Source organism: Myotis brandtii, unplaced genomic scaffold (genome assembly GCF_000412655.1).
Source record: "Myotis brandtii unplaced genomic scaffold, ASM41265v1 scaffold368, whole genome shotgun sequence".
NCBI classification, from domain to species: Eukaryota; Metazoa; Chordata; class Mammalia; order Chiroptera; family Vespertilionidae; genus Myotis; species Myotis brandtii.
The window spans coordinates 528,695-539,712 of NW_005364139.1; the positions used below are offsets into that span (position 1 = coordinate 528,695).

The following is an 11,018-nucleotide window of genomic DNA, read 5'->3' on the forward strand; positions in this document are numbered from 1 at the left end:
AGCTCAGAGTCCTTCTGATATTTCCTAGAAAGCTAGGACATGAACACTAAAAACCTCAGCTATATAAAACCCCATAGTGTATTAAGAACCTTCAACTTTCAGAACAACTCCAGGCCCAAAAGTAAAAAAATAAACAACACTCATGGCAATAATCAACTCTGATCACTCAGCAGCAAGTGTGCCCAGCTGAGAAGCACAAAAGGCTCTAAGATTTACATTCAAAGTGCTTTGATCCATCGGTTTGATGCATGCAATCACCAGAGCCCTGCCTCTTTAGCAATACCTAGAAAAGGCCAGATCCAGTACATATACCAAGGGTGCCCTGAAGGGGACATACATACCATTATTTTGACATTTTTATCAGTAAACCTTCTAACTTCAAAAGTTAGAAGAAAACATGTCATGAGCCCTGACTGGTTTGGCTCAGTGGATAGAGCGTCGGCCTGCGGACTGAAAGGTCCCAGGTTCGATTCCGGTCAAGGGCATGTACATTAGTTGCGGGCACATCCCCAGTAGGAGGTGTGCGGGAGGCAGCTGATCGATGTTTCTCTCTCATCGCATAGCATTGGAAGTGATAGTGAAGATTCCAGAGAAAAAGAAAAACACAGAAAGGAGAGCTCAGAGTCCTTCTGATATTTCCTAGAAAGCTAGGACATGAACACTAAAAACCTCAGCTATATAAAACCCCATAGTGTATTAAGAACCTTCAACTTTCAGAACAACTCCAGGCCCAAAAGTAAAAAAATAAACAACACTCATGGCAATAATCAACTCTGATCACTCAGCAGCAAGTGTGCCCAGCTGAAAAGCACAAAAGGCTCTAAGATTTACATTCAAAGTGCTTTGATCCATCGGTTTGATGCATGCAATCACCAGAGCCCTGCCTCTTTAGCAATACCTAGAAAAGGCCAGATCCAGTACATATACCAAGGGTGCCCTGAAGGGGACATACATACCATTATTTTGACATTTTTATCAGTAAACCTTCTAACTTCAAAAGTTGGAAGAAAACATGTCATGAGAAAAAGCCTCATGACATTAGATTTGGCAACATTTCTTGGACATGACCCAAAAGTACAAACAACAAAGGAAAAAATGGGTAAGTTGGACTTCATCAAAATATCAAAGGACACTATCAACAGAGTAAAATGGCAACCCACAGAATTAGAGAAAATATTTAGAAATTATATATCTGATAAGGAATTCATATATAAAATATATAAAGAATTTCTACAACTCAACAACCAAAAGAAAAAACCGCCCTGGCTAGGTGACTCAGTTGGTTGGAGCATTGTCCTGTACACCAAAAGGTTGCGGGTTCAATTCCCGGTAAAGGCACATACCTAGGTTTTAGATTCCATCCCTGATCAAGGTGTACATGGGAGGCAGCCGATCAATGCTTCTCTCTCACATCGATGTTTCTCTCTGTCTCCCTTCTTCTCTCTAAAATCAGTAAAAACATATCCTCGGGTAAGGATTTTTAAAGAAAAAAAACACCTAATTTTAAAATGGACAAAGGACTTGAATAAACATTTCTCCAAAGGAGAGATACAAATAGCCAATAAGCACATGAAAAGATGCTCACCATTACTAGTCATTACAGAAGTGCAAATCAAAACCACAACGGGATAGCACTCTAAAGCCATTAGGATGTCTATTATAAAATAAAATACAATTTTAAAGAAAACAAAAACTGCTCGTGAGAATGTAGAGAAATTGGAACACTTGTGCTTTGTTGGTGGAAATGTAAAATGATGTAGCCACTGTGGAAAACAATATGGTGTTTCCTCAAAAACATTAAATATAGAATTATCATATATCCAGCATTTCTACTTCTTTATATATGCCCAAAATAAGTGAAAGCAGGCACTTAAACAGACATTTATATACCTATGCTCTTAGCAGCATTATTCACAACGGTATGGAGTTTTTATAATGAAAAAGCATCAATGCAGTTTATTTCAATGCTTCTGATTTATAAGAAAAACTTCTCAATGCTTCAGCAGAAGTCAATTCGTCAATATTTAATTTGGAAAGCATAAGCAAGAAAGACCCAACATTTTATTGGGACTACACAATCTAGCACAGTACTAGGCACCATACTAGAACAAAAACAAAAACACAAAACTGAAGTATGAATGACAACATTCTTAAACTCCAAGCGATCAATAAACCTTCCAAACTGTATTCAAAAAGTTGTGCAGTATGTGCACTTTTCTGGGAAGAGGCCCCACAATTCCAATCAACTTCTAAAGGGGCCCACAGCACAGAGTGGAATTCTAATCTCCTTCCCTATATTTTTAGTAATGAAAGCTGTAGGTGGACCTCAGGAAGTTCCCTCCTGTGCATCTAATAGTCAATTTTCATGGAAAGAGAGTAAAAAGGAAAACAAATAAAAGTAACTTGCAAGGACTGGGCAGGGGAAAATTCCAAAGTGCTATTTGCCTTATAAATTTAGTAACATGCTCTGGTTTAGAGAGGAGAAATAGGAGCTAAGCTGGAAGCAAGGAGATGCCTATGGGATTTTTCAAATCCTTCAAAAACTAAACTTAAATATGAACAAAGCAAATAGCAAAAAATTTAAAATGCAATTTAACTCAAGTCCAATTTTCAGTTTCTGCATATTAACAACTTATTTTTATTTTTGAATATCACAAACTTTCACCAGAATACTTTTAAAAAATATTCTGCATGTATTTAACAAATCTGACAAAGAACGAGTATCCAGTTTACTTGCATTAGACTATGAAGCTTTAACTGAACAGCCAAATAACAAATATTTATGATCATTAAGTATGGGTAACAATGAAAAAGTCAATGCATTCATCTGAAGGCATCCTATCACTATGCAATGTTCATTAACACTAGTAGTAATTCCCCTAGAGCATAGGCAAAATGTAGTGGAGGAATTTCTCTCAAAAGCAAATTTAAGGGATTAAGTGTCATCATCATCATCATCATCATCTTCATCATCACTGAGGATAAAGCTGCTGCCTGTGGACAGGGCCCCTTCTTCCTGAACATGCCCCAAACCACCCACCGCCCCGTTCTCATCAGAATCATCGAACAACTTCTCACAGGAATCCTCTACAAACAACTTCTCGTTGGCATCACCATCTTCGAACATGTTTTCATCTATACCTTCTTCATCCTCCTTTGCATCCACTTCGTCTTCTTTTTCTGCATCATCTCCTTCCTCCTTTTCATCTGCATCATCTCCTTCCTCCTTTTCATCAGACTCCTCATCAAAAACTTCTTCATATGTATCTCCTTCTCCTTCCATTTCATCTGATTCTTCGTAAAAGTCTGTCTCGGAGCCTTCCTCATCAAACATTTTTTCAGAGTTGTCATCTTCAAATTCTGATTTTTCAGAGTCATTTTCTTCTGACTCTTTTTCGAGCACATTTTCATTAAACTCCTTGTCAGAGCCATTCTCATCAAACTCTTTTTTGAGGCCATTTTCTTCTAATTTTTTTTCAGGGCCATCTTCAAACAGCTTTTCAGAGCAGTCTTCTTCAGATTCTCTTTCCAACTCATTTTCTTCAAACTCCTTTTGGGGGCCATTCTCTTCTTCAGACTCGTTGTTGGGGCCATCTTCTTTAGACTCCTTTTCAAAGCCATTCTCTTCAAAATCATTTTTCAGTCGCTTTTTGGATTCTCTTCCAGGGCCATTCACTTTAGCCTCTTTTTTAGGACTAACCTCTTCCAACTCTTTTTTGGGACTACCTTCTCCAGACTCTCTTTCAAGGTAGTCTCTACGATCTCTTTGGGGGCAGCCTTCCTCATACCTTCTTTCAGATTCTTTTTGGGGGTAGCATTCTTCAGCCTCTCGTTTGAGGCCACTTTCTTTAGCATCTTCTTCGAATTCTCCCCCACCCTTTGTTTTTTCAAACTTTTCATCTATCGGTTCTTCAAATTCCATTTGAGTTGCAGCTTCTTGAGCCTTCATTTTAGATAAGCTAGGGTGCTCTGAAAAATGCCTTCCTCTAGAAGGCCCTGCCCTTTCTGAAGCACAGATGGAATTTGAACAGCCAAGACCTTTATTGGCCTCAGGAGCATTGAGGAAAGCCTCCCATCCCTTCAACCTTTCCTCCCTTTCTCTTGCGGTCTCCTCCACCTGGTAATCTGTAGTTCCATCCCACACTTGGGCAGTGATTTGACGGCCACCAAACCACCGTCCATTAAGGGTCTGAATACAATAATCAGCTTCCTCTGGGTCCCTGAAGGACACAGAGGCCACACCACCTGGGTGTCTATCAAACAGAAGGAGCTTCCTAATTTGTCCAAACTTTGAACACTCTACTCGAAGATCTTCTCTGATCTCATTCAGCACCAATGGATCATCCTCAAAATCCATGGGATGAAACATATTTTTGATGATGACAACTCGCTCGCGGCGCATTCGGGAGGGCCCATCCCTTCTCTCAGGTCTCCAATCCAACTGCTTTTGTTGCAGAGACAGCTTTTTCTTGTAGTCCTTGCACTTCTTCTTCTTCTTAGAGGCATCATATTCCCCCTTCAGTTGAAACCTTGCCACCTCGACATGTAATTTGTGGCCTCTAATTTCATCTTCATCCAAAAGTTTTAATGCAAGATCCACAGATTCCCTCTTCAAATAACAGCAAAGCCCATCTCCTTTAAGATTTCCTTGATTATCTTTGTAAAGCTTGACTTTGAATTCTTCTGTTTGAGGATCTCTCATAATAATGCCAAACTTGGACATGAGCTGTATAAATTCATCCAGTGTAATGTCTGAAGGCAAGCCAGACACATATACATTTGTATTTCTGTCTTCTTCAACATGAAACCATCCTAATTCAGCCTTTCTCTTTTCTCCCCTATTTTTGGGATCACTGGGTTCAGAGGTTTTTCTTTCAGGAGTTTCCTCCGCAAGCCTACTACTAACATCTTGAACATTTGCAGTAGAGCTAGACACACCATCATTAGGAAAGCCATAATTGGCCTGATATGTAGCAATGAAATCTTCAGTGATCTTGGGGAACCAAGCTTTCTTATCCAGGTCCCACTCGTAGGGGGTATCATCTGGCTGCTGCCTGAAAGAAGTGGTTTCTCTACTGGGATCTTTCTGAGTATCTCCATCCTCAGTGTCTCCATACAACTTCTGCATTCGCAACTGCTCATCAAAGTCATCTTTCTCATCCAAGTTCTTGCTGCTCATGTTGCCGATTTAGCCCAGGGGCACAGTCCAGGCGCGAGGCTAGAGGGGAATAGAGAAAATGTGGTCTGCCATGCTTGACCCCGCCGCTCCCCCACCCGCCTACCACCCACAATAGTGTGCATTGATAAATAAATGAATGAACAATATATAAAGTATACATATAGTGGAATATTATCCAGCCTTAAAAGGTAAGGAAATTCTGATATATGCTACAAAATGGATGAACCTTGAGGATATTATGTAAAGTGAAATAAACTAGTAACAAAAGAACAAACATTATATGATTTCACTTATATGAGGTATTTGGAGTAGTCAGATTCATAGAGCAGATAGTAGATAGCAGTTGCCAGCACTTCACACTACTGAACTGTACACTTAAAAATGGTTAAGATAATAAATTTTGTTATATGTATTTTACCACAATTAAAAACCAAAAAAACATGAGCTTCAGCTTGGGAGGGCCTGAAATTACTTTTATTTAAAATATATTTTTATTGATTTCAGGGAGGAAGGGACAGGGAGAGAGAGATAGAAACATCAATGATGATGAGAAAGAATCATTGATCAGCTGCCTCCTGCATGCCCCCTACTGGGGATCAAGCCTGTAATCCAGGCTTGTGCCCTTGCCGAATTCAAACCTGGGACCCTTCAGTTCACAGGCCAATGCTCTATCCATTGAGTCAAACCAGCTAGGGCTGAAATTACTTTTATTTATTGTCTCAAGTTGATAAGACTCTCATTACATTTACTGACTAGCAACAACCAGTCATTCAGCAAATATTTATGGAGCATTTGCCAGATGACATATGGGATACAGTAGTGACTAAAACAGACAGAAAACCCTGATTTTCATGGAGCTTACATCTAGACTGATTGATATTCAAGACTCCTTTTGAAACCTAATGCTGATATATTAATTTACAAAGAGAACCAGTACTGACAGTTGACCAAAGAAATACAAATGTCTTTTAACATGGGAAGATGTTCAATCCCAGTCAAAACAAGAGAAATACAAATTAAAACTACACTTTTTCTTCCTACAAACTGGCAGAAAGTCCAAACTGTTGACAACATACTCTGTTAGTGAGGCTATGGGAGGAAAGGCACTCTCATACATTGCTGGTGTAAGGGCAAAATGGCACATTTTTCATGGGCAGCAATGAAATAATAACACCATAAACAATTAAGCCTCCTCAGACTTCCCAGTGAGTTCAACAGCATATCTCCTGCCATGGGAATTATATTCAATTTGAACCAGTAACTCTACTTTAAAAAGGAATTCTAAGAAATAAATGCAAGCCTTGGCCAGATAGCTCAGTTGGTTAGAGTGTTTGTCCTGATACACCAAGGTTGCAGGTTCAATCCCCAATCAGGGCACCTACAAGAATCAATCAGCATGGCTGGCATGGCTCAGTGATGGAGCGTGAACCTATGAACCAGGAGGTCATGGTTTGATTCCCAGTCAGGGCACAATCCCCAGGAGGGGCATGGAGGAGGCAGCCGATGAATGTTTCTCTCACATCATTGCTCTCTCTCTCTCTCACTATCTATCTCTCCCTCCTCTCTCTCTCCCCTCTCTCCCTTCTTCTCTGAAATAAAAATATATTTTTAAAAAGAAACAACCAATAAATGCATAAATAAGTGGAACAACAAATCAGTGTTCTTTCTCTCCCTTCCTCTCTCTCTAAAAATCAATTTTAAAAAAGAAAGAAATGCAGATATATAAAGAGAGCAATAGGAGGATGCTGGTATGCTTGTTGCAGCATTATGTATAATAGCAAAAATATTTTATGTTTATTAATCAAGAAATAATTGGATAAATAATGGAATATTCATACTACAGAATGGAATCATTAAAAAAGCTAGATTTGTCTACATCGCACTCTATATTAAATAAAAATAAGTTGCAGACAAAATGCATCATCATCATGATAGCTAATACTTAAATTGTGTTGATAATGTGTCAAACAGTGTTCTAAGAACTTTTCACGTATTATCTCATGTAATCCTCACAGTCTTTTAAGGTTAGGTATTGTTATCCCATTTCAAAGATGAGGAAGTCTAGGCATAGAGATTAAATAATTTGCCCAAGGCTAAACACCTAGTAAATGACTAGAGCCTGGAATGCAACTCAGGAACTCTGGCTCTGGAGTACCAGCATATAATCATCTAGTACACTGTCTCTAAACATAAGTCTGTGTGTGAATATACATGTAGATACTGTATATGCATTGGGGGGGGGGTTCTTTTTTGTTTTTTTATACATATTTTTATTGATTTCAGAGAGGAAGGGAGAAGGAGAGAGAAATATCGATGATGAGAATTACCGATTGTTTGCCTCCTGCATGCCTCCTGTAGTCATTTACTGGGGCTCGAGCCTGCAACCCAGGCATACTAGCATGCCCTGACCAGGAATTGAACTGTGACTTTCTGGTTCATAGGTCGATGCTCAACCACTGCCACACCAGCTGGGCATACATATATGTATTTTGCATATGTGTATATGGTATATGTGTATTTAGGCATATATTTATAAATACAGATATATCAATATATAAACTTCAGGGGGAAATGGAAAGAATACCCACCAATTTATTAATAACTAGACGCCCAGTGCACAAAATTTCTGCACGGGTAGGGTCTCTAGGCCTGGCCAGCTATCAGGGCCAATCAGGGCCTTCCGGCTGCCAGCCGGGGTCTTCCTTCCCTGATAGTCAGCGCACGTCATAGCAAGCGATTGAACTCTCCCGGTCGAACTCCCAAGGGGACAATTTGCATATTAGCCTTTTATATATATAGATAGATGGTTATAACTCCAGGGGTTGAGTAGGGTGAGAGAAGTAGGGGAAGGGATTTTTATTACAGAGTTTGTGTGTGGGTGTGTGTGTGTCATTATGTATTGGTGGTTTTCAGTATCTTTCCAGTAAGTTTTTTCCCAATTTTTTTATTGTGATAAAATATATATAACATAAAATTTACTATTTTAACCATTTTTAAGTGTGCAGTTCAATGACATTCAGTACATTCACATTATTGTGCTACCATCAACCATCTATCCATATAACTCTTTTCATGTTGCAAAACTGAAACTCTACCCATTAAATAATAACCCCCATTTCCTCCTCCCCCCAAATCCCTGGCAACAACCATTCTACAATCTGTCTATATGAATCTTACTACTCTACATACATCATATAAATGGAATCATACAATATTTTTCTTTTTGTAACTAGCTTATTTCACTTAGCATAATAACCTCAATTTTCATCCATGTTATATCTTATATCAGAATTTTCTTCCTTTTTGAGGTGGATAATATTCCATTGTATGTATATACCACATTTTGCTTATCCATTTATCTATCAATGAACACTTGGGTTGCTTCCATGTTTTATCTATTGTGAATAATGCTGCTATGTGCATGGGTATATAAATATCTGTTTGAGCCTGGCTGGCGTGGTTCAATGGTTGCACATTGACCAGGAGGTCACAGTTCAATTCCTGGTCAGGGCACATGCCCGGGTTGCAGGCTCAATCCCCAGTGTGGGGCGTGCAGGAGGCAGCTGATCAATGATTTTCACTCATCATTGATGTTTTTATCTCTCCCTCCCTTCCTCTCTAAAATCAACAAAAATACATTTTAAAATAAATACATATCTGTTTGAGTGCCTGTTTTCTCTTATTTTGGGTATATACCCAGAAGTAGAATTACTGGATCATATGGCAAGTCTATGTTTTATATTTTGAAGAACCACCACACAAAAAATTTCTACAATTACGCCTACATGTTTTCCACAGCCCCTGTAACATTTTACATTGCCACCAACAATGCACAAGGGTTCCAATTTCTCCACATCCTCACTAATACTTGGTATTCTCTGTTTTGTTTTGTTTTTTACAGTAGCCATCCTAATGAAGTAATATCTCATTGCAGTTTTGATTTGCAATACCCTAATTTTTAGTGTTGTTGAGCATCTTTTCATGTTCTTATTGGCCATTTATTTATCTTTGGAGAAATGTCTACTTAAGGCATTTGCTCATATTTGTTTGCTTTGTTATTGTTAAGTTTTAAAACAAACAAAACAATTAAGTTGAGAGAGATTCTCCCTGAGACCATCCATTAAAACCTTATCTAATCAGCCCTGGCCCCTGTAGTCGGGGTGTCTTCCTGTGCACAGAAGGGTGGCGGGTTCGATTCCAGTTAGGGCACATACCCAGGTTTCGGATTCAATCCCCCCCAGTAGGGGCACGTTTAGGCTCTAAAATAAAGGGAAAATATTATGTTAACAAACAAACAAACAAACAAACACACCTTTATCTAATCAGCTACCTGCCTACAGAAGAAGGCCTGAATTTACCACTCACCACTTTCCAAGGTCTCAGGAGTCACTTAAAAATTTTTCTACAATTGAACCTGCTTCCACACCCCATCCCCACCCCATTGCCACCCCTATCCCTGCAAAGGTTGTTCCCACCCATGCGCGCGCACCCATTACAGGCAAATCACAGGTGCTATTTAATAATCACCCTTCTGCTCTCTTTCCGCCTGTGGATTTGCCGGGCAGTCAACACCTTCCTCTACAATGTACACTCATTTTAAGTGAACACTTTTTCCAAGTTGCCTTCAGCCGTTCCTTCTCTGGGCTAAATTTTCCAAAAGCCTTAAGAAACGGTTCTCTCTCCGCGCTATCATTAACTAGCAGAGGGCAGAAATGACAGGTTCCTCAGTCCCACCAGGAGGAGGCCTTGGTCCCGCTGGTCCAGCGGCAACCGCCACGTAGAAGCAACGTCAGCCTTTCGAACTCCACATCCCGACGGGCAACGCGCGCGTGGAAGGGAACAGCCTTTGCTGACCTTTGCGGGATCCGCGGGTCTAGAATGCAGACAGCTCTGGTGCAGAGAGGACGCGCGCCTGGCGAGAAAGCTCCTTGATTGCGCAGGACGCCTACGCTGGCTCGCCTCGCCTGCACCGCCCCCCACGGTCTCGCACTCCGCAGCCCGGGGTTACCCCCAGCAGCCACCGCCTCTTTCCCCAAGTAGTGCGCGCCTCTCGAGCCTCGGACCTTTGCGCTCACGGTCCCTTCTGCCTGGAAAGCTTGCTGCTTAACTCCAGACCCACTCAACTTTATGCATAGTGTTCTTGGATCCACCCCTATTTGCGCCCTGATGGAGACAGAGTAGGGTTTCAATAAATGCTGAGAGGCTGAATGAATGAATGAATGAATCATTGAAGATACCATGAAAGAGTAATTTTTATCACCCACATAACTTGGCAGAAAAAAAAATTGTGGAACTATGAAGTCAGACAGATCGGGTACCAGTTCTTCCACTCACTAGATGGGTGATCCTCAGCCCTCGTAGAGTTCAAGAAATGTTTGCTGAACGAATGAGTATGTTCTCACGGAGACGTGTGGCGAACTAAATGAGATCATGCTTGTGCCGAGCCTGGCCACAATCGGCGCTCGAGAGAATTACTACTCGCCCTACTGTACCACGCTTTGTGTTTACGTAGACCGAGTTCCTGACTCGAGCTCCCCAAGGTGCCGGGTCACACGGCAGAAGTAGAATGACGAAAGGCTACAATTTTTAACAAGCTAGGGGCGGGGAAGATTACATATTCAGAATGGATCTGACACCTTCGCAGAGACCACAAGCCTCATCATCCCGCAAGAGTCTCATCTTGTGCATGCTCAAATGAAGGCCTACTATACTTGCAGATCCAGTCTGCGGTCCATAGGACCCCACCCCCAGCGCTTCAACAGGTCAGGTTCGCGGCGGCCCCGCCCCAAGCCGGCTCCAAACTGCTGAGCCTCCCGGCGGGGCTGGCGCCTAGGCGAGG

The 11,018-nt window shown here is 40.9% G+C and overlaps 2 protein-coding genes across 4 annotated transcripts in view; one reads left to right on the plus strand and one right to left on the minus strand.

Moving 5' to 3' along the window:
- Nucleotides 1-2,001: 2,001 nt before the first annotated feature.
- On the minus strand, nt 2,002-9,949 carry LOC102239518 (HIV Tat-specific factor 1 homolog). 3 transcript variants are annotated; one of them, XM_005872124.2, is made up of 3 exons: nt 9,707-9,949; nt 9,394-9,438; nt 2,002-5,218 (listed from the first exon to the last, which is right to left on the minus strand). In XM_005872124.2, exon 3 carries the CDS (start codon nt 5,177-5,179, stop codon nt 2,936-2,938), a length of 2,244 nt encoding a protein of 747 aa, XP_005872186.1. In that variant the 5' UTR covers nt 5,180-5,218; nt 9,394-9,438; nt 9,707-9,949; the 3' UTR covers nt 2,002-2,935. The 3 variants fall into 3 exon arrangements, with proteins under 3 accessions (XP_005872186.1, XP_005872187.1, XP_005872188.1); XM_005872125.2 differs by having other exon boundaries at nt 9,914-9,928; XM_005872126.2 differs by lacking the exon at nt 9,394-9,438.
- Nucleotides 9,950-10,609: 660 nt separating this feature from the next.
- The window catches only part of EIF2B5 (eukaryotic translation initiation factor 2B, subunit 5 epsilon, 82kDa), a 9,562-nt gene continuing 9,153 nt past the window's right edge, over nt 10,610-11,018 (plus strand). Inside the window, exon 1 of the mRNA XM_005872154.2 lies at nt 10,610-10,687. Coding sequence (XP_005872216.1) covers nt 10,610-10,687 — 78 coding nt within the window. The remainder of the gene's footprint in view (nt 10,688-11,018) is intronic.